This window comes from Schistocerca gregaria, chromosome 3 (assembly GCF_023897955.1).
Source record: "Schistocerca gregaria isolate iqSchGreg1 chromosome 3, iqSchGreg1.2, whole genome shotgun sequence".
NCBI classification, from domain to species: Eukaryota; Metazoa; Arthropoda; class Insecta; order Orthoptera; family Acrididae; genus Schistocerca; species Schistocerca gregaria.
The window spans coordinates 218,455,258-218,479,986 of NC_064922.1; the positions used below are offsets into that span (position 1 = coordinate 218,455,258).

Consider the following 24,729-nt stretch of genomic DNA (forward strand, 5'->3'; position numbering starts at 1 on the left):
GAACACATCATCGCAGGCGCTCCTGTCTGACATGCAGCGTCTACGGTAACCGCATCCACGGTATCCGAGCTGATAGTGCATGCTTTTGCAAACGTCGTCGAACTGCTCGTGCAGATGGTTGTTGTCTTGCTAACGTCCCCATCTGTTGACTCAGGGATCGAGACGTGGCTGCACGATCCGTTACACCCATGCGGATAAGATGCCTGTTGTCTCGACTGCTAGTGATACGAGGCCGTTGGGATCCAGTCATGCGTTCAGTATTACCCTCCTCAACCCACCGATTCCATATTCTGCCAACAGTCATTGGATCTCTAGCAACGGGAGAAGCAATCTCGCGATACGACAATCCGACCTTTATCAAGGTCGGAAGCGTGATGATACGCATTTCTCCTCCGTACACGAGGCATTACAACAACGTTTCACCAGGCAACGCCGGTCAACTGTTGTTTGTGTACCAGAAATCGGTTGGAAACTTTCCTCATTTCACCACGCTGTAGGTGTTGCCACCGGCGCCAGCCTTGTGTGAATGCTCTGAAAAGCTAATCATTCGCATATCAGCATCTTCCTCTTGTCGGTTAAATTTCGCGTCTGTGGCACGTCATCTTCGTGGTGTAGCAATTTTAACGGCCAGTGTTTTAGGTAAACGGTGCAACTTAGACTGTTGATTATTAAAATTAATATTAATTGATGAAATTGTTGCTGAAATCTTTCCCTCCTCCGTCCCCCGCCCCTCTCCACCCCCCACCGCACACACACACAAACACACACACACACACACACACACACACACACACACACACACACACACAGAGAGAGAGAGAGAGAGAGAGAGAGGTACAGAAAATGATGAAAGGGAAAAAGCTTATTGCTTGTTACATTTTCTCTGTTCATGCAGTAAAACTGCTGCATCACATATGGCGTTTCACTCTTTTCTTCTTTTTTGCTTCAGACTTATTGCAACAGATATGGCATGAAGTGTTCACATGTACCACTTAATTTAATTACGAAAGTATTTCATTTTATAATACATTGTTCAGGAGATACGATGTCATAAACACTGCTTTTAATAAAAAAGACTGCTGGATCATGCATGACGTTTTAATTTATTACTTCCTTACTGCTGATTCTAACCGCAAAGCGTTTCTCAGACTGTATACAGGTACGCAAATGGATGTACGTGCAATACTATATCACTCTACGACAAGCAGTTCAGGAGATGTGACATCGTAAACAAGGAGCTCCGTGGAAAAGATACTGCAGAACGATATTCGCTAGAGATATAGGTAAATAACTTCCACAAATATAATTGATACACGTTAAATACTTTGGAAGTATATGTGACATAACTGTACGAGGGAAAGAGCAGGATAAATTTCTCCTCCTAAAGTACTGGATCGACTTCAGGCAATCTTGGTACACATACTACTAATCAATTGGAAATAAATAATTTCGGTGTAACAACCACCAAGCTCCTATTGGAATGGGGTGAAAGTGGGTAGAAGGAAGAGTGAAGATAAGATGGACACAAGTAGGAGGAGGAGGTCGTGGACTTGGGAAAGGGGAGAGGGAAATGGGCAGAAAGTAAAGAGAGGGAGCCAGACAGAGGGGAAAAGCGGAGATGGATACAGAAAGGAAAGATAAGATGGACATAGAGAAATGGGAAGAAAAAATGGACAGGAGAATGAGAAGCAGGAGATGGGAAAAAAGCGGGAGGAAGCATAAGAACAGAGAAGTAGAAGAGGAAGCAGATGGACGGAGGAAAGGAAGAGGAGGAGATGGACAAAGAGAGGAGGAGTAGATGGACAGAGAGAGGGAAAGAAGGAGATCGACAGAGAGACGGAGAACAGGAGATGTAGTAATGGGGCAGTGCACTGATACATACCCAGCAATGACGGTTACCCAGTGAATTTAAAGAAAGCGAAAGAAAGTAATGTATAATTAGACTCAGAACAGTTTTCCTCAAGTCTAAAGCCTCTCAACAGTTTCATTTTGCAGTTTTGCAATTGAAAGGGGAGGTGTTTTATAGGTAAATGGTGTGTTGGCGTCATGCTACAGAACGTCATCAGATGTATTAATAATAGCCATTTAAGCAACATTGTAAAACTTTCCGTTTTAGCCACGAAAACTGGGTTGGCACTAGGAGATACGAAGACTGTGATTCTGCACATCAGAAAAAAAATCCCATTCGGTAATGGAAGCTGAGTTCATGGTACTGCTTCCACGTATACACATCAAACCGAGTCTTCATTGTATACCACAAAAATTTAACACTGACAACAGATCATGACAATTTCAGATACAAGAATAACACATATATAGCCAAGTACAAAGTATAGAATTTATACAGGCGAAGTTGACGAATAAGGGAACACAAAGTAGCTGCAGCCGAAACAGGATATGAAGATTTTCTTAAGTATCAATGCACTGCAGCTTACAGATTTATTAAAAGTACAATGAAGAATTATCACATATAACAAATGTTTCGCACTTGAAGAATCGTAAAAGAATGTGATATTAAAATAGAGAGTGGAAACATTATTATTAAGGAAATAATCCTAAACCGACGTAATCCCCCAAATATTCATCATCATACGAATCAGGAATAAGTAAATGGTTTCCTTTACGCTCCACATTACCTGAAAAATAAAAACAGCGCTAAGCAGAACGCTGCAGAACAAGACACAAAGTAATTCCAGTTGCGCAGGGGCCAGGCTAAGAAGGCGGAAGCCATGATGCCAAGCCCCAGGCTACTGCTCGAGAAATAGTTCACCGTCGTCCGATGCCTGATGTCCGTCAGTTCCAGACCTAAAGCAGAAAAGGTACTTAATCAGTTTTTATCTATATCCGATATCAACTGCTTAAGTATCAGCATCACAATGAATCTTAGGTTTCAACAAAATCACATGGACAGAAATATCTGGTAACTACGTAAGGCCACAGATATCAATATTGCGTACGTATTCGTACTTATTAAGCTTAACTCCCAAAGAGCTGTGCACCCCCACAAAAAGGCACTACCGACTAAAACCACCTCTCGTACTGCACTCGCTTCAGTTCGGCTTAGAAACGAGTTAAGTTTCTTCAGACAAGCCATATCTATCTGAAGTCACACACTACTGCCGTAGGTCACCCAAAGTACGAGGACCATGATTATCACGTGTCACCTGCTGTTCCAAGTAGTCCCTGTCATCTCCATGCGCAAACGATTTCAAAATGTGTGTTGCTTCTTTTATCCCACCCGATAGTTCGTCAAACTAGGAGAATATGGGTGCAGCTTTAGACGCACGGAGTGTTACCAATATAATCAAAACGAAAGTGTAAAACGTTAATGTAAAACATGGTCGAACAGAATTAAAACGTTAATGTGAAACATGGTCGCAGAGAATGTAGAAATAAATATCCAGAGTCACGTTCAAGGTAACCTGAATGACTGGGGCCTGTAGCGGAATAGGAATTGTTCACTTATATAGTAACACACGTCCTATCATCCTTCACATAGAAATTAACTGCTGCGTGTTTATCAAAGGCGTCCGGAGAGCACTTTCCTGTAACATATCATCTGCTTCATTCCAATTTTCCTACAAATGAGAAAATTAAATGTCATGTGGCGGGAGTCCCCAGTCGGGTAGACCGGTTGCTAGGAGCAAGTCTCTTTAGCTGACACCACTTCGACGACCTGCGTGTCGATGAGGATGAGATGATGGTGAAAACAAGGAAACACCCAGGCCCAGAGCGGAGAAAACACAACCGAGAATCAAGCCCAGGCCCCACGCATGACACTGTGCCCCACTGACCACTCAGCTATCGAGGCGGACATACAGATGACGATGCACTACCATAAAATTCTGCGTTTGAGATATACATGCTCAGAAATTTTTTTTCACATATTAAAGCCTGTTGTTGATACTGATAGATGCCTTCTGGAGGGGAATTCTCTCCTTCATATAGCTATTCTGATATTTGTGACCACCATCGTTCGTTCGTTATGCTTTATTATGAATGATAGGCAGCAAAATCTCCACAACTACCTGCAACGTGATCCCTGATTTTGAAGCGAAGTTTATCGCTAACAGCGTTTATCCTAGTTCGCACTAATTTCGTGTTTCAGTTATTTACTCTGACTCTTCATTATGGCTCTATAAGCCGGTATGTTCCACTCAAAAGGTCCTCAATTTCACAGAAGCCAGCAGGTTCATCAGCAGGTCTATTAAATCATATTTTCTCGCATTACATTTTATTCTTACTTTCAGCCCCCTCCGTCGGAGATTCGAGTGTGTGTGTTGTCCTTAGCGTCAGTTAGACTGAATAGTGTGTAAGCTAAGGGATCGATGACTTCAGCAGGGTCTCATAATATCTTACCATAAATTTCCAATTCTTTCTTTTACTCGATCTTCTGATTTTCGTCTATTCTCCTATGAGACTGAAGAGTATTGAAGGTGAGAAAGGAGAAAAGAGAACCGTATTGATAGCCGTACTGTCCCTCATGCGTACGAGAGTGGAATAAGAAAGACCTCCCGTAAAATTAGAGCAATATGCTCTCCAACACAAAGAGGAGGGGGCACGAGCAGTATATGTTAGTACACTTGGGAAGAATACGTCAGTTGTCGATTTCGATCCATCGCCGAGGGGAAAGTAGATGTAGTGGTATTTGTTTCAATATCATCCACCAATAGGTAATTGTAATTCTGTCAGAGAGAGGAAAGGACTTTGAAGAGCAATCGAACGGAATGGACAGTGTCTTGAAAGGAGGATATAATATGAACATCAACAAAAGAAAAATGAGGATAATGGAATGTAGTCGAATTACGTCGGGTGTTGCTGAGGGAATTAGATTAAGAGATGAGACACTGAAAGTAGTGAAGGAGTTTTACTATTTGGGCAATGGCAAGGAAAGCGTTTCTGAAGAAGGGAACTTTGTTAGCGTAGAGTATAGATTTAAGTGTCAGGAAGTCGTTTCTGAAAGTGTTTGTATGGAGTGTAGCCATGTATGGAATTGCAACATGGACGGTAAATAGTTTGGACAAGAAGAGAATAGAAGCTTTCGAAATGTGGTGCTACAGAAGAATGCTCAAAATAAGATGGGTAGATCACATAACTAATGAGGAGGTATTGAATAGAATTGGGGAGAAGAGGAGTTTGTGGCGCAATTTGACAAGAAGAAGGGACCGGTTGGTGGGACATGTTCTGGGCCATCAGGGAATCACAAATTTAGCATTAGAGGGCAGCGTGGGGGGTAAAAATCGTAGAGGGAAACCAAGAGATGACTTCACTAAGCAGATTCAGTAGGAATTAGGTTGCAGTAAGTACTGGGAGATGAAGAAGCTGCACAAAATAGTGTAACAAGGAGAGCTGCATCATACCAGTCTCAGGACAGAAGACAATAACAACAACAACAACAACAACAATAGGTAACGTCGTCGTGTAGGTACCTATGTCCATCTTTCAATGGGTGAGAACAAGCCCGGAGATTCACTGTGGAGCAAACGTATGAAGTGAGTAGGCCATTACACGGAGGCGCACTCTTACTTCCTGCAGCCAACTGTGCGAGCTTGAAAGGGATTAAACTGTGGCCTTCCAAGTGATGGGATGGTGAGAATTGTCACACAAGTTGGACGCGCTGCGTCAGTTGCGTAACGATGCTGGTATTAGTGGTCACGTGAACATTCACATACCCATGCAGCACAGATGCTTGCCAGGATCGTCATACAGTAAGGGCAGCAATGGCAGATCGTAGAGCTACCACAGGACAGATTGAGGTCTTCTGGCCCCAGAAGTGTCAACACGAACTGTTGCGAGCCGATTGTTAGCAGTGAGACTATTGCTTGGACACCTCCGCCCCATCTCCCGGCAGGACTGATGGCGTCCAGGGATCACGTGGAAGATGGAATGAAGCTCCGTGATCTTCAGCGATGAAAGCAGATTCTGCGTGCCAACAAACAATGGTCGTTTGCGCGTACGACATAGACCTGGTGAGCACTGTCCCGTACGATGCATTCGTCCAAAACACACTGACTCCAACCCAAGCCCAGTGCAACTTTCTTTCGTACTCGGTGTTTCTGGCGGGTACGCTAACTAGCACTCAATTCATTACGTGCAGAATGTTGGTAGGCTTTTTTTTTGCCGTTACTGCAGCAGGTCTTGAAATTCAACGTGTTCTGCAAGATATGCAGCAACTTCCCTAACGAGCACCATTTCCAGTCGAATTCCTGTGGGATCCGATGGGACGAGAAGTGATTCGTGTGACTTGTCAACCAAAAACTCTTACAGAACTAGGGGCACAGTTCGAGCAAGGGTCAAAAAACGTATAGCAGGACAATATTCACGATCTTCACGATCGACACAGGGGCATTTCAAGAAAGGTTTCACAGCTCAAAGGGGAAACAAACATAGTAAATTGTTCAGTGTTTGTAGGTATTTGATACACGACTAATCAGTTAAGGTTGCTGAAAGGAAAATTTCCCTACCACCGTCAAATGGCTATGTACATCATCATGTTCTAATATTTATTTACATCATCGTGATTACAAAAAAATACTTCCACTCCATTAACAAGAAAGTTTAAAATCCACTGTCAGATCACTTGACACCAGACTCTAAAAATTGTTCGTCTTATCGCAGTTCCTCCACGTACCAATTCTTTAACTCCCCATTTCGAATGACCCAGCCACAATAACCTTCTTTTATCTTATTGTAACCCTACTTTTATCCTTTCCTCGGTTATGGCTTGTAATATCCCGCACCTGGTTACAGTTATTTCAGAAGTAAGGGCTACTGGGCACACCATAGCTACGATCGGAGGACCGTACGGCCGGTGACGGCTGTAAATGGAAGAAGCCAATTAATGGTAACAAACTCTCTCACTTGTTACACTAATAACAAGCACTGAAAATACATAAAATGAAAAATGTCTGTGTTGTTATTGTGGTCTTCAGTCCTGAGACGGGTTTGATGTAGCTCTCTACGCTACTCTATCCTATGCAAGCTTCTTCATCTCCCAGTAGCTACTGCAACCTACACCCCTCTGAATTTGTTTAGTGTATTCATATCTTGATCTCCCTCTACGATTTTTATCCTCCACGCTTCCCTCTAATACTAAATTGGTGATCGCTTGATGCCTCAGAACATGTCCTACTAACCGATCCGTTCTCCTAGTCAAATTGTGCCACAAACGTCTCTTCTCCCCAATCTTATTCAATGCCTCCTCATTAGTTATATGATCTACCCATCTAATCTTCAGTATTTTTCTATAGTACTACATTTCGAAAGCTTCTTTTCGCTTCTTGTCCTAACTAGTTATCGTCAATGTTTCACTTCCATACATGGCTACACTCCATACAAATACTTTCAGAAACGACTTCCTGACACTTAAATCTATACTCGATGTTAACAAATTTCTCTTCTTCAGAAAGGCTTTCCTTGCCATTGCCAGTCTACATTTTATATCCTCTCTACTTCGACCATCATCCGTTATTTTGCTCCTCAAATATCAAAACTCGTTTAATACATTAAGTGTCTCCTTTCCTAATCTAATTCCCTCAGCATCACCCGACTTAATTCGATTACATTCCATTATTCTCGTTTTGCTTTTGTTATCGTTCATTTTATATTCTCCTTTCAAGACACTATCCATTCCGTTCCACTGCTCTTCCAAGTCCTTTGCTGTCTCTGACAGAATTACAAAGTCATCGGCGAACCTCAAAGTTTTTATTTCTTCTCCTTGGATATTAATACCGACTCCGAAATTTTCTTTTGCTTCCTTCACTGAGTGCCATAAATTATTTCACCCTGAAACCTCTGCTGAGACAAAAGCCATGACACTAATGGATCGCCTACTATCTAACACTATTTCTCATAAAATAAGTACGTGTACCAGCATGCCACTTTACACATTTCCATGTGCCCACATATCATGGCTATTACCGGGCGACTGGAAATCTTATGCCCAGTGCATCCACAACTAGGACACCAACGATAACCCACGAAAGACTGTCGGCGAATAAGAATTATTTCTAACGACTACGTGCAATTTAAACAGATTTTGCTACGTTACTGTCGTTACAACACGAGACATGCGGTCACAGGTAATAATGAAGTAAAAATAATCCAAAAATTAGAAAAAGCGCAATACGTGTGGTGGTATACGATCCCCACGGTGCACTCACCAAGAGACAAAGCTGATTCAATCATAGGCCCCGCAGCACCCGATATAAGGGACCTCTCCAGGATGGACAGCGGAAGTACGTGTGGAGTAAGGACCAGCAACGGCCTGCTGATAACGTGGGCCGCCACGCACAGGAACTGCTGGGGCCGTCGGCCGTACCTATAGCGAGAATAAGAATAAAGTCGATGTGTAATGCAGGATTGTCAGGTGGGTGGATTCTGCTGATACTGAGTTCTGCTATAATATTTTACAATAACCATGATTTTCCTGGTTTTCCGCAGGTCACATTTGCACAGTGTAAATTGATAACAGTGCGCTATACATTTTTAAAACTTGAAGGCAGTAAACTTCTGAGCCAATATAACGTAAAACCCTTATTTACGATGATCGGTTTCGGCAACACCGTTACCGCCAACTGATCTCTGTTCGAGTTAATACACTTGCTGAAACTGGGCACATGGAGTAACCTGTACTTTGATTAGTTGTTGGTAACCCTGTTTATCGAAACCGATCACCGTAAATAATGGTCTTACAAATGCGATCTTGGCTGAGAAATTGTCCTCCTTGAAATTAAATATTTACAGATCACCCCTAATCGTTCAATGTGATCAAGTTAATTTTTTAAAATTTTAGTAAATAATGTCATCTATTCATGTCTTTAGGGTCGCACAACGTGAAAATATTCTTACTTCTAGCTAGTGAAAACGTTCTAAAGCCAAGGTCCTATAAATATATCCTAATTTACAACTGGTTTCGATAGACCTTGCTGACATACTGAGGTCTTCAAAAATTTTCTTACGAAGCGTGTTCATTTTGGGTTGGAACACCTCGCTAAATTTTCATGTTAGCGGATAAAATGTAGCGCATTATACAAAAGTTTGTCATAAATAAAACTTTCAAAAACTAAAAGCACCTTGTTCAGTTGGCTATTTCCAAGTATTTAGCATTATCAAACGATGTTTACCTGAGTAAAATCGCAGTACACAATACAATATAGACTATCATATTTACTACGCATATGTTGCAAAAGGAGAAGCGACTGTTAAACGCCTACGGGCTGACTGGCTCTAGCAGTGTGTCGAAGGAATTTCTCTTTACAACAAGTGTCAATAATTTCGTAGCAGAGGATCATTCCGTCACCCTTTAAACTTTGCTTCATCAGTGAAATATCTCGGTGACCGCACACACAAAGGTTGATCGCTAACATCATGACAATTTGTAGGTAAGATATTCGAGTGTGCCTTTTTAGTAACATGTCATATTTCAACTGTTCATGCAAGAATATTACATGAATCACCACTTCTCTCAATTTTTTTAATTTCTAAAAAACATACGAAACCGTCAGAAATAATTACCGTTCTGTGTTCTCACTGTCCCTGAAGAAAAATTCTAAAGTAGTGTATATAATGTACTGCGATCTATGGACGATCAGGCGTATATTAATTAACTTCTCGCATCTGTTGATTGGAAAATTGTTACGTAAGTTCAGCGTCATTTAACTATAAAGCAGTTTAGAAAACACTTCATAACCCACAATTTGGCATGAAGCGCTTATTGTAAAACTATGTTTGTCTCAATCAGTGGTTCAAGTACAACAGTTCTCGTTTCACGAGTAAATTAAGGTCTCCTGGATATTTTTTCCGGTTCCATAGCTGGTTCCTGACATGGTCATTCTTGCATGGATAAAACAGTACTGTACGTACCAGCTGCAAAATGAATACAAACCAATTTTCATGAAAGAACGTTCAGAAGAGTGAGAACCGAAATATTCAATACACTCATTCTAAAGAACTGAAGATCCTTCTCTGGGCATTATGCCACTTACCCTGTGATGAACTTGAGAAGATAGCGCAAATTACGCAAAGCCAATTAATTATACATGGAGCCTTATATGTAGTTATTGATATTTCCAGTTATAATTCAGTTACACGAAGTAAGTATAGTTAAGCGCACATCGTTTACACTACGTTTTGTGTGCTGAGTAGTGTTGTTGATGAGGTTACCCCCACTATTTTTACGTACCTTTGCAGTATCTAAGAATATTAATGTCGACCACAAAACCACATTATAAGGGCCACATCCAGTTGTTTGTAAATCTATATTTCGTGTAACGTTACGTGTAACAATTTGCAGTGCGACAGTTACTTGCAATATAGCATCCATACACTGTTACACAGGGTAAATCACCAAACGCTTGCACCGTAGTTTTGTACATGGCTGCACGTTCAGGGAGCGTGAATAGTTACAACTGAAAGAAAAACAGCACTCGACCACTATTTTTAACAAATTAACCTGGTTTCAACACTGCTAGGAGCGTCTTCTCCAGAATTTAAAACGAAGAATGGTCTATATTCTATAACATGGTCACAGAATAATGACTAAAAACGTATGATAGGGTATATGTACGGAATCATCGTCAACAGTGACCATACTTACATGTCATTTATAAAATAATAAATATGACAAAAGGGCATTCGTCACAAAGATGTTTAAGATAAAGAAAACTGTGATGGCGGGCCACTAAGGCCTGCTCGTTACTTGCGTGGTGCAGGTTGCAAAGTGGACCGTGGTGCTCGCGTTAACAAATGCGCCCAGGTGAAGATGGTACTGCAACAAGCGCACCATCTAGTAGCCGTAGATACAATTATGCTACTTCACATTGAAATATTTGCGATACGAACAGCTTCTTTCACAAGCTTAATTTCGTTATTAATTCTCTGATCTCACGTTGTTTGTGATTTAGTTTACATTAGATTAGGTTGTATGCATTTGGCGTTGATCTTTAAAACGACCTTTGTTTAGTAAGTTATTACATTTTCGATAGTCATTACTGTGTTTTACTTTATCATGTGTGAGCGTTATGTTAATTCTGTCTTTGCGGGATCCCATAATGTTTAGGTTCCTAACCTTGTTTGTTGTAAATATATTCCACATATTTCGTTGGGTTGTAAATAATTGTTTTGTAACAGACGTCGGCTTAGAAAAGTCTGGCGACCTTTTGGTTTCATTGCTTGTCACTTAAAGGTAACTGAGCCCTGGGACTGTTTCTTTAATGGCTGTTAATGTTCATGTATGTGATCTGTTGATATTTATGTCTCAGAGAGGCGGGGCCTGTGTATTGGTGTTGACTGTCTGCAAGTCACACCGAAAGTCTGAGCGGCGTCAGCGCATATTACTAGCCATTGAGTGGCTCAGCGGCAACAAGAGATTACTTTTGTACATATTTTTTTATTCTTGCTATGTTCGACGACCTGTTTTGTCTAGTAACGTTTGCAATGCTTGTTTCCATAAGCAGATGTTAAGAATACTAGCTGCTCATGCAAGAATTAATCTTTAGAATAATCAAAGCATTGGTTAGGTGATTTAATGTGAAAGACACTTCCATTAACCCATATTTGAGATCGTTATTGCACCTTCCATATAATCATTGTGGAGGGAAACCTAGTAAATAAATTGATTTGATTGATATATGTCCAGTAAATGTATTTTACAATTGGTTGGTACCACGAATGAAGTTCAGTAGACTTTTGGCCCAGTTCGTCTGATCTCAGGGCAACCGGGCACGTAAGCCGTGTATCAAAATGATAGCAGAGAGTGGTAGCCCTTGTAGGTGGTGGCTATTCATCTTGAACTGAGCCCTCTTCGTGTTTTGACTGTTGCCAGTAATATCCTCCTAGCAACGTTATAATAGTATTTTGTATTTTGTCAGAATCTATCCTTGCTTTATGTTTTCAGATGTACTTGGCATTAGCACGAAGATTGAGCCGTACTGGAAGTGAGCTGTCTGAGAAAGTTGCAGCTATGCAATAAACGTCATATTCTTGGCAATCTGGGGAGGAAGGTCACTCATCTGTCAGCACGGCTGCGCATAGCAGCGTAGTGTTAAATACAGGTGTCAGTCGCCTGAATTGCTCAAGTGAGTGCTCCTATTGTACACAGCGTTGATTTCCTTTCAGGCTTTCTTGAATACACTTTCATACAGGTCCACCGGTCTGAGGCTCAGATTGCTCTTTAGTTTACTCGTGTTGAGGATTTGAATTTGATAGTCAATTATTCAAAAGAGAATTCGAGTGTGAGTTGCGGTCCTACGCAACGCCGCTGCAGTTTAAGTTAAATGTCTTAAAGTCGCATAAAGCGAGGAGTGAGTAGAGCGGGAAGTACTCTGGCATTAAAAAAAACATTTGTAATTATGTAGGTGCAAGGCGTAGCAGTTCATATAATCTGTTGTACCACTTTTCTAAGCTACCTGATACCCATATGAGGGTTTTAAAGGGAGAAGATTAACTCTCTATTGACACTTTGCTGCTACAAACAAGAATGTTTTGGTTTACTGTGGACTTGCAAAAGTAGGCTACCGTATTTGAGGTCCCTCAGGCAGTCATTTTACCACTTTGAATCCGCTGTGCTACGAAACCTTGGCTGAGATGTTGAGCATCGCTCTGAAGGAGCGAGAATGACTCTGGGACTTGCACGCCAGAATTCCGGGAGAGCGGGTGTCAGTAGGAGACAAAGGTGATATAATAAATCAGTATTTGTTTTGTGTGCAACACCTACAACAGTCATTGATTGATTATGTCCGCGACGTATGTAAGGGAACTATTTTCATTTGATGTGAACTTGCCGGAATCGAAGGTGGTTTTGACCAACTTAAAAGTGGTAAAACCGGTGGACCATTCCTGCACCATTTTTCAGATAAGTGTCATAAATATAGCTAGTTATGTCAGTTGGTAAGCAATGTGGCAGGGGTTAAAACAGGCTGATCAAATGGGAGAGTGCGAGGTGCAGCCGTCGGTTCGATCCGACGAAGGACAAGGTTTCATTATAAACATTATTGGCGTTAAGGAAAGTAATTATCGTTGTGGCGTGCCGAGTCATTTCGCCTAACAGTGCTCCGAACGAAACATTCGAATAGCCGACTCCAGAGCAGACGGGCTGGACGTCGGCCGACCACCTTCCCATGTGATTCTAATGGACCGAGAGTAGGAACAAGTGTGTCACTGCCTTGGGTTTCTGTAAACATTGCACCCGCTTGAACTCGGGTAGCTGCATCTCCTTGTTTAGTCATGAGTGGGATTCGCGGCATCGACATAAATTTAAATTTTCTCACATTAAACTTCTGTTTATGAGCTGTAGAACTTTGAAAGGCCACATTGTTCCCTGGGTGACATTGTTGAGAGTCAATCTAGAATTGATGAATTTTCGTGGCCAATTGATATCTTTGTGGTGAAGCGTCGGAATATTGAACTTTTCCTTCGGTGTAATTTCATTGAAAAGACAGTTAATTTTAGATTATTTTGGAGGGATATTTTGTTTTGGCTTTCGGCCGTCACACATCATAAAAAGTTTTGAATTACCCTTGTTCCCAGAACTCATGAAGACGGAAATTGATTGTGGATACTGTATCATAGACACAGTCCCTTTGACAGTTCAGAGATGTCACTAAACCCGCTAAAAGACAAATAGAAAGATGCATGAGCAGTTCCTATTAGACGGATTGGTTCCTACAGCCGATCAGTTCCAGTTATTCCATGGCTCTTGTTGTCTGTAGTACAACCATGTCTACACGGTTATTACCGAAAGTCGGGAGGACGACGGTTCAATCACGTCTCCAGCCACCCTGATTTAGGTTTTCCTTTATTTCCCTAAATCGTTTCAGGCAAATGCCGGGATGGTTCCTTTAAAAAGGGCACGTCCGATTTCCTTCCCCATCCTTCCCTAACCCGAGCTTGCGCTCCGTCTCTAAAGACCATGTTGTCGACAGGACGTTAAAAAACACTAACCTTACCATTACCGAAATTCATGCCAGGAAGTGCTCTCAGCAACTGTCTAGGCGCCTTGGAGTGAACAAAAGCAATGTTGTTCGGACATGGAGGAGATACAGAGAGACAGGAATTCTCGATGACAAGCATCGCTCAGGACGCCCAAGGCATATTACTGCAGTATAGGACCGCTACCTGCGCATTATGGACCGGAGGAATCCTGATAGCAACGCCACCATGTCGACAGATGCCTTTCGTGCAGCCACAGGACGTCCTGTGACGACCCAATCTGTGCGCAATAGTCTGCATGATGCGCAACTTCACTCCCTACGTCCATGGCGCGGCCCCTCTTTGCATCCATGACGCCATGCAGAGCGGTAAACATGGGCCCAACAATATGCCGAATGGACCGCTCAGTATTGTCATCACGTTCCCTTCACCGACTAGTGTTGCATATGCCTATATTACCTTCAACCACACATTAGTCGGAGACGTGTCTGGAGAAAATTCGGTCAGGTTAAACGCATTAGACACTGTCCAACGATTGTAGCAAGGTGGAGGTTCCCTGATGTTTTGGGTTGGTACTATATGGTGCCGACGTACGCCTCTGGTAGGCATGGAAGGTGCGGTAAGGGTTGTACGATACGTGAATTCCATCCTTCAACCAATGGTGCAAACATATTGGCAGCTTATTGGCGAGACATTCGTCTTCATGGACTGCAGTTAGTGCTCCCATCGGCCGCACTTTGTGAATGACTTCCTTCAAGATAACGACATCGCTCGACTAGAGGTGGCCAGCAATTTTTCTAGACATTAACCCTGTCGAACATGCCTGGGATAGGTTGAGAAGGGTTGTTTATGGACCAAGTGACCCACCAACCACTCTGAGGAATCCACGCCGAATAGCCGTGGAGGAGTGGGACAATCTGGACCGACAGTGCCTTGATGAACTTGTGGGTAGTATGCCAAGACAAATACAGGCATGCATCAATGCAACAGGTAGTGCTTCTGGGTATTAGAGGTACCGGTGTGTACAACAACCTAGACCACCACTTCTGTAGGTGTTGCTGTATGGTGTTACAGCATGCGAAGTGTGGTCTTCCTGAGCAATAAGATGGGCAAAAATTACGTTTATGTTGATCTGTATCTACCTGTTTTGGAACACTCGGAACTGTGCTGATGCAAAACTTTATTTGGTGTGTGTATTAGACAAGCATGCATGGTTGTCAGAGGGGGGGGGGGGGGGGGCAGGTTAGATTTTGGCTCTGGTGAGTTTAAAGTAGGACATCTGTTTCCAAACGACGAAAATGACTTGCTATAGTTTTGCTGCAGTTTCTTGTGATATTAACTAATAAGGTATGGTTCACCAACTGGATATAGTATCGTATCCAACTCTCGCATCAGGTACATGTTAGGCAATCACCCTATACATTTTTTCAACCTAAAATGTAGGTCTTGTCGGCACTGATAGACCGAAGTTACTGGACGGGTTAATCCAGTAGGTGACATCTCCGTTGGCATCCCCGATATTTTGGTTGCTAAGAATAATGAGGGTGATCGTAGGCTGGTTTTACGCATAGATTACCAAACGCTAAATCCAAAGGTAGTTATGGAGTCTGTTTCTCTCGCAGACTTACATAATACGTTTTCCTGGTTTGCGTTGTGTTAGTATTTCACAGTACTGGATCTCAATCAAGAGTACTACCAAATCACATTAGCCAAAAGATCCCGTGCGATTATGGCCTATGCCATATGAATTCAGTTGGGTAGCATTAGGCTTATCCACGGGAGCGGTGGTGCTGTCTACTTTACCTGATTATGTACTCGGGAACATTACTTTCAAATAAGTCTACAGCTTTCTTGATGGCAGATTAATACATAGCAAGTTGTCACGCAAACGTCTGCAACACTTGCGGGAGGTACTCGTGCACCATCTGACAGATCTGACAGATCTGACAGCCAAGCCTTAAATTTGTGAACTAGCACGGTGGTGCCACACCGTCAAATGTTGACTTTCTACAGCAAGACATTTATATTTTGGGCAATCGAGTCTCTGAAGAGGGAGTCCAGGTACACCAGTCTAGGACCTGAGTTACATACAAGTCCAATCTGCTGTACCGTAGTGTGTGAAGATGGTAGGCCAGTGGCAGGCTTGTAAGGTGGCGAAACACAATCCTGATGGGTCCAGGGTGCTGCGGTAGTCTTTCCAGGCTGAGAAACTAACAGAACGTTTGGTCATTGATTCCGTGGGGCCCAGTTAGGCTTATCAATTATTTCAATGCACAGTGTCGTTCCTTCTGAAGAACAGACTCGACGTAAATCCAGCAGCTATGAAACACATGTAGATTGAAGGGGGATTACTGTTTTAGATTGGAGTGTGGATCGCCCGCGAAGCTTACCGAGATAGTCTGTGCAGTTGCGATAGCACTGTGTCCCGGATAGCACAGTGGTTGCCGCACTTGCCTGGTAAGCCTGAGATCCCGTGCTCGAATCCCGGAGCAGTACACATCTTCGTTTTTCGCCGCTGATTCCGCTTAATGTCCTGCTACAGTTGATAGCAATGATCCCCCTTCAATTTACATGTAGTTGTTCATAGCTGCTGGATTTATGTGGTGTCTGTTCTTTCGAATGATCAGACACTGTGCATAATCTTACCGTGTCTGTGATGATGCGTTTCCTACGAAGCTATGTAGGAAGTACCACTCCTCGCCGAGTGGAATACTGAAACTTGGCTGCATGAAAGTACAAATCAACATAAATTATACTGCTGTTGACGGCGTGTCCCAATGCACCATCAACTTTTATCGTCTCTAATACATCAAGGAATAGAAGGCAGCCATTATTTTTACACCTCCACCGTGAAATAAATATTCGAGTGGATAGGATCAAGATATTATAAGGAGCTGCTTAAATCCTCATTTCCGTGAGGTCAAGCGACAAAAGTGTATACTTATACGATGAAGCACACATGACTGAATGCAAATGACTCTATGGCCAGTTTCTCAATATCTTTTGTAGACAGATTTGTTTTTGCTTCATAGAACTGTTAATCAAATAAAATGTGAGGACTACACATATCGAAATAGCTTCGTTAGCTGAAGGATAAATCCAGCTTGATTTAAACGTCAAGAGAGGTGAGCGAGCAGAGTGTAAGAGCACATCAGATTTTCAATATCAGAGTCATTCAAAGGCAATCCCTGTAATCGACATAAAAATTCCGCATGATTCTTCATGTGATGCCACATCGAGCTAGTAATGGGCTCAGCCGAGTAGCAACGCGTGTTGGTACATGTCTCAGCTCCAAAGACATTGACAATAAACCGAAGATGCACCTCTTCCCTGTGAATCTTCGGAAGGACAAACAATGTAGTTGGAATAGAACAAGAACGATTACGGAACTCGATAGAATTTCGCGAAAAGGATGTTTGTCTCCTTTCAGTGAAGTCAGCGCTCGGTTTGCGATTCGTTGGATCGGATAGTAAAACTCCACATTTTGAATGTAAACCTTCTTGTCAATGCACAACATTGTTCTTATCCCCATGGCAGTTCAGGTGGTAGCTTAGAAACGTAAAATTATAACACAGAGAGATATCTTGAGTGTGTGTGGAAAATTTAGCCTTTGCCTCGCAGGAATGAAGCTGCGTCGTCTAACATGCCCGTGAGACTGATCACGAAACATCGGTATGTGATATTGTATTCCGAGGCACGGAAACATTCAGACTTAGTATAATGCCAGAGAGTTATAGCACGGTATTCCCAGTCAGAATGTGACCGAGAAGCAGAATCCAGGCAATCGCAATAAATTGGCAAATATTACGAAGGAATCACAAAATGAACGCGCAATAACTCCTTTGGAAACAAATCTAACTGTGAGAGACTGTAATAAATCCTGTCACGAATGACAGATAATCCAGAGCATTTCTTGATCCGTTTAGCGACAGCAGAATTAATGTGAGGCACAATTTTCGAAAACGATGGAACGACATTGTGGTCCCAACATCGAATCAAAATCGAAAACGTTCATGGCATTTTCTCTCTTATACCACGACGTTTATGTTCCATTACTGTAACTTTTCTCTCGGCTTATAAAATGTGCATATAACGTACAGGACTTCACTTGTTCGTGCACCAATATCTGCGAAATGTCGGATTTTTATTTTTCCAATACACCAAACTTCTATTTACTTTAGTAGCTAAAATTAGAATTATCCAACTAAAATAACCTAGGCGCAGATACCGAAGCATTAACTCACTAATATTGAAACGTCCCCTTAGAACAATTTATACAAGACTGGTCTATATGAAACGTCCCCTGAGAACAATTTATACACGACTGTGCTTAAACTGACACACAATATTTTTAGCGCAACGCAATCTGACTTTCAATAATCCCTACAAAAGAATGGCCCTGACTAACATTAACCTATACCTTTCACAAATCACTTACCTCACAAAAAAATCTTCGTTACTCGAACTACTGCAATACAGCGAGCACCACTACTGCCAGCTAAATAAAAGATTCTAACTACGGAAGGCACTAACTACTGATAGGTATAGTTAGCAAATGAAAGATTTTAATAGAGAACAAACAGTGTATTTACCTTAATAGTCAAAATATATATGATAGTTCATGACATCCAGTCTTAGGAATTACAAAACTCCGCCATCTCTCTCCCCACGTCCACCACTGCTGGCGGCTCACCTCCAACTGCGCAACGCTACGCGCTGTTAGCATCCAGCTGCCGCTGCCCAACACTACAATGGCAGACAACAATGCAAACTAAACACAGACTGCGCATGGTACAGCCAGTGATTTTTATACAGAGCGCTACGTGGTGGCGGCGTTACCAATAAAAAAATCTAAACAGCTTACTTACAATATCTCAGTATCTAGCACGCGATATCTTCTGATATATTTTGGCTTGGTAAGACACTAAGAATAAAGGGAAGAATCTGGTTGCAGTATCACGCTAAGCACAGTCGGTGAGTACTTACATGTCGCCTATGTACCCAAAGAGCAGTCCCAGAGCCACTCCGATATTCTGTGCGTAGAACAAGACGTCATTTGTTACGTGGCTGTGGCCACAAACCCAGTTCATCTGCGAAGGGACCGTCAGCGAGAACCACGTGTCGTCATAATCCCAGCCGTACTGACACTGGACGGGTTTTTTACTGCTCGAGTCAAAGGCATCACTTTGGTTGTACATCAGGCACTTGCTGAAGGAATCTTCTTCCCTGCGTCAGAAGCGAAGCGTTTGTATCAAATGTTATAACATTTTAAATAACAATATTACAAGTATAGGCCGTTTACTTTTTTGCATTATGGTAGCAAAAACAGGTAAAAAGAAATCCTAACCAATGAGCAGATAAACATAAGTACAGAAAACTACATATAATCAATTAAGGCCTGCTCAGACATACTGTGATTGTAATGTTGTTCAGAGTGTTACAAAAATAATGTCCACAGAATTCCATAACACTTGTTTAATGTTGTATTATACATCCCACAGTTACGTCACAGACATTGGGGTAGGCTCTGTTTACTTTCACTACGACCATACATAAAAAAACTCTAAATTCATGAGTATCGCAAATTAATTGAGCTATAAATGTTTTTCACACAGTGAGAAATTTGTTAACAGCTGACCTACTGCGTATATTTGGCTGCATTTACCGCCAGTCTATCTTGTTATGACTTTCCTATTAACGGTGACAACTAACATAATATGTAATAATACCCGTGACGTGGGGAAGTGTGCAAGATATTCGTGTGGTGTGGTACCATTAAACAGAGTATGACAATGTACTATGGCCTGTTACAAACAGTCAGCTCACATGAACACATGGTTTCAGGAAAAAAGAACAAAGTTTCAGAAAACTCGCTTAAAAGCACCATATTTGATAGTAAAAAGATAATTAGGAAAACCTCACCACTTATGGAATAAGGAGAACTACATTAATTCCCATTAATAAACATCAAGATTCAAACCAAGTACGAAAGAAATTGGTTTGCTTTATAGGATACATAAAACAAGGATGTCAAAAAAAAAAAAAAGATTTGTAACCTTGAGCCTGGGGCTTACTGTATCGTGTGGTCATGGATGGCTATAGTAAACATGGATATTCTAGTCCACATCTATGCGCTACTCATACCACTGAACTGACAACTAAGTTCCATATTAAATGCGAACGCCAAGTAAAAGTAGAAGTTCTATGTTGCGTATACACAACACTGAAAAATTATTTTATCCTACATGACTTTTTGCGATTGCATTTTCAATGCTCTCCGTAAATTAATACCGTGTATTGACATCACCAACAGGCATGCATCAACACGATGCGAAATTTTCTGCCGACCACATAACTGAGGGGAACAAAGGCAAGACAGACTTGTGGGGCGACACCGCACTAAGTTCAAAACGAATCCTTGCAGATAGCATTCAATTGGCTGCTGAAAGTCAGATATCCCCGAGTAAGACATGTGACATCATTCGACATGCCAAAGAATTCCGCAAGAGAGCACGTAATCGATACCAAGGTGTCAACGTGATAGCACTTGCGGATATGAAAGGACAGCGCCGTGTTAACGTATCGATGGAACGTCTCGAGGTGAAAAGCAAACGCATTTCAGTATGTGTGTATTGTATTTTCATATGATAGACAATCATGTGTGAAGCTAACGAAACAAGTTAATTGGAAAGGGATATTGACACTATCTATACGGTTCAAAATTTCACCTTCAGCATTTCTACATATAATAGGTCTAAAGGCTGAACATCTCGTCTTAAAGATATTTACTCGGATTACCGAGGAAAGCACTGAGTGTTTGTTGAAAGAGTCGTTCTGCATTCTTGTGCACATTTTCGGAGAAGCAATGGAAAACTTGACTCTGGATGTACAAGATCTCTATTTCTTGACTGCCGGATGTGTGTCTATCAGGTTAACAAGTGTGCCACGTATGAAGAGGTTCGTTCGGATACAACAAAATCTTCGTACAAACAGTGCTGCCAACCTATGATTATTGACTACATTACTCTTACAGACCATTATTCGAGCAATGCTACTGAAATACTGCATCTCGATGTTGTATGGTGGATCCAACCATTGGGCCCACTGTTGTGTGAAGATCGCTAACAACACTCCACGTAATGTACTACCCTTTGGTCAAACGAAAAGTGTAATTTTGAGACACGTAATACGAATTACATACAAAACACATACATTTATCAGTTGCTAAACGTTTATTTATATACATGTCTAACCTAGGGATTGTGAAATTCTTCCACTCCGTCTGCGACAGGTTGGTATTTTCTCTGCCGGAACATGGCACCAGTGATCAGGAGTCTGCATTGCGAGGTAGAAAACGTATACACTTATTAAGTTGATACACTGACCGACGATATTGAAGACGATGTTGAGCTTCCCCTGAAATTTTCCTCTCGAGCCAATGGAATCGAGCACTTCTTCAAACGCTGGCAAGACTTTAGCGTTTCCGCTGTTATGTGAAATCTCGCAGTTTCCCTGTAAGCAAATATCAAGCTTATAGATAGTAACTGCTTTGACCTAGTTTATTGTATCAGAGTAAGAATTATTTACAGAATCTCGTGATTAACATTCAAAACATGAGAAGAAAGAAGTTGAGAAAATTCTGTACTGAGCCCACCTAGAGTCAGAGAGAGGTAAGGTCGCTCTAATCTTTTTATTAGCAACGATTTTTCCAAAATTAATTTCGTAATTTGAAATAAAATTTTCCTTCAACATAACACATGACTGGATAATTTTGAGATAAAAGTGAGTTCCGTCTTCTTCCTGTGCCTTTAGTCACACAGTTCACTCAAGTATTTGGAAATCATTGTTCAAACGTGCATCAGTAAAAGAGGAAAAAAACTGTAGCTTCACCGCGAGGGCCTGGTAAGAAATGTTTATTTATTGCAGCCTGTTTCAGTCCTGGGGTGTCCTGTATTCAAAGGGAGAGGGCATTTGAAGTACATTACATACTTAGTTATCATTCACACGCTGTTTGTTCAACATCTTCACAACAGCTCACATAATAAAATGCCACATAATCACATGATTCATTGAAAACAGCTTATATGGCACTATTGAGCATGTGGCGTCAACTGGCATAAACTACATCATGATACACTGAAAATGTTCTTTCTTGTACTTTCCTTTCAATTAAACGCAGAAGTGTAGTGTGCCTCCAAGGACTCTGCACTATCAAAACACTGTGAATACAGTGCTTAAGGTTTAGTATTTATCATCAGCAACTATGTTTCTATTTGTTGAAAAACTATACAACCAGGTGTACAGAAGAAATGATATTGTTTTACCGGTTTCATGCACCTAGCGCCAGACTTCAGATGGCTGTACAGAAAAATATACCACTAATGAGTAGTTAGTTAAGAATATCGGGATTTAAAAAAAAAAAAACAGTAAGTTTAAAAATTTAAATACAGAAAGTTCCCTATTACAATTTTCGCATAATTTGCTAGCGGAAAAAGTTAGATGTATATGGTCCTAGAAAATACACTTATATTACATAATACAATATGGAAATTCTTTCATATGATTCATAGTGCCAGTACAGAAAGAGTATAAGGAAACCAAATAACAAGAGCAGATATCGTGCCAGAAATGGACGTAATCAGCTAATCACGCGGATATTTTGACACTGGTCTTAGTGTGGGGTCAAAAGTAAGATAATGTAATAAAGCAAAAAATTACGCAATCTTAGTTCCTTGAGACATCAACGGAAATGTGGGTGCCCATAATCAGCGTAATACGTAATACATGAAACTCTTACGATAAATACAATAATAAAATCTACAAATGACGCTAGGGAATGCGAAATAGGGAAACAAATCCCCGAAACAGGTGTAGTGAGTTCTGTAGTGTGAAAGCACGGAACCTCTCGGTGAAAGTAAACTGCGAAACCTTTGTAAACGAATAAAACAAATTGCTAGAACTTCATTAAGGAACAAAATTTCTCTTGTGCTTAGTATTTCAACAAATACTTAAGGTGTAGATTATTTCATATAGACGAAATTACACCAACATAAGTCATTACTTATTTCCAATTCGTTGCTATCAACGAATGTTGTTTAATGCACGTAATATGTTACCGCTTATATTTACTCGTGACTGTCACATATCGTCTTACCTATGGCATACTGCTTTTACAAGAAAGAGTGTATGCTGATGAAGACGTAGCGTTACTTAGGTTCTACTTGCAAATATAAATCAGCTTCGTAGTCGTCAGCATGCAGAAAGCCTCAACACAAAATGTTGGATCCAGGCTGCATATATACCACAATGGCTGACTGTGTTTGTTACACTTGTATATCCGGTAATTTAATTCTTTTATTAACTGATAATAGGTAAAACTGTACAAATACGTATTATTTAAGTATGTCGTTATAGTTATTAATACAGATAGTGCGATAACTTTATATGTAGTATTTGAGTTTACAGTTACGTATAATAGATTTTAAGAAGTTTGGCGCTGCAGTTTTAAGTAACTTGCGTGGGAATGTAACACTTTAATATGTTTTCGTCAGCATATACACCAGAGAGCGTTGTTCATACTGAACCAATGCTTTTGGGTGATGAAAGCGAAAGTATTTCGGGAATACATATGTTGCTTCACATACACTTGCTACATTAAACTTCCTGGCAGATTAAAACTATCTCCCGGACCGAGACTCCAACTAGGGACCTTGGCTTTCGCGAGCAATTGATCTGCTATCTGAGCTAGCCAATCATGATTCACGAGCTGTCCCCACTGCTTTAATTTCGGCAGTACCTCCTCTCCTACCTTCCAATCTTCACAGAAGCTTTTCTGCAGATGGGTAGCTTAGATGCTAGAGCACTTGCCTGCGAAAAGGAATAGGTCTCGAGTTCGAGTCCCTATCCGGCAAACACTTTTAATCTTCCAGGAAGCTTCATATCAGCGCACACTACTCTGTAGAATGAAAATTCGTTCTTTGAACTTTGTATACTTCTTTTATTTCTGGATAATGGGGTAGTAAGACACGTATAAAGAGAATGTATTCTTTCTAACAGTATACATTATGTATTATTTCTATCATTTTACATTTTACGATGCTCATGCAACTAATCAGTATGTGAGCAACTTTTGAATATGTAAATGGGAAGGCATAAAGTAACTTTCCTAGATTAACTACAAAAACCTTGTTGTTTTTTATATGTTGGCAAACTTCCTCTACGCAGTCGCACTTCTGCCATTTGCTTCAGAAAAAAGTTTATTTACCCATTTTACCTGTTGAGGTCCGTGAAGAGAGCTCATCTCCAAATAGTGACAAAAAACAGTAGCAGCAATACCTAGATAAAAACGTGCTTGGCATTAGCTCGCAGTTAACTACAAGCTCGTTTGCGTATTATCTCGTATTCGAAAACATTTCGGTCGTTTCAAACATATACGAATTACTAGGAGCATATATATTATCCTTAACACATACTTTATATAATGGAGCGCTGTCGTCAACGGTGGCAACGTTCAACGTATACGGAACAAGGGCATTGTGATTCTACATGTTCTACAGTTCACGTTCATGAGAAATATGTGCTTTTAGGGTCTGAAATAGCGACCACGTACCTTCATTTGTGGACTGACACACACGCAGTGGTATTAATAACTGTGACATGGTCGCATAGAAGTTTACTTTGTTCTCCACTTAGGGAAGAAAAGTTACGGCAAATAATTTGTGTAGTTCCAAATATTTGTACTGCGGTAATGGCGAGTGTAATGAACAATATGCTATAAAACCGTAATTGGGTGTGAGCGGG

General features: G+C 41.1%; 1 protein-coding gene across 1 annotated transcript in view; it reads right to left on the reverse strand.

Moving 5' to 3' along the window:
* Positions 1-24,729, reverse strand: part of LOC126355317 (solute carrier family 22 member 7-like) — a 159,636-nt gene that overhangs the window by 49,523 nt on the left and 85,384 nt on the right. Inside the window, 5 exon segments of the mRNA XM_050005610.1 lie at positions 2,637-2,805; positions 8,163-8,320; positions 18,916-19,155; positions 21,183-21,237; positions 21,240-21,441. Coding sequence (XP_049861567.1) covers positions 2,637-2,805; positions 8,163-8,320; positions 18,916-19,155; positions 21,183-21,237; positions 21,240-21,441 — 824 coding nt within the window.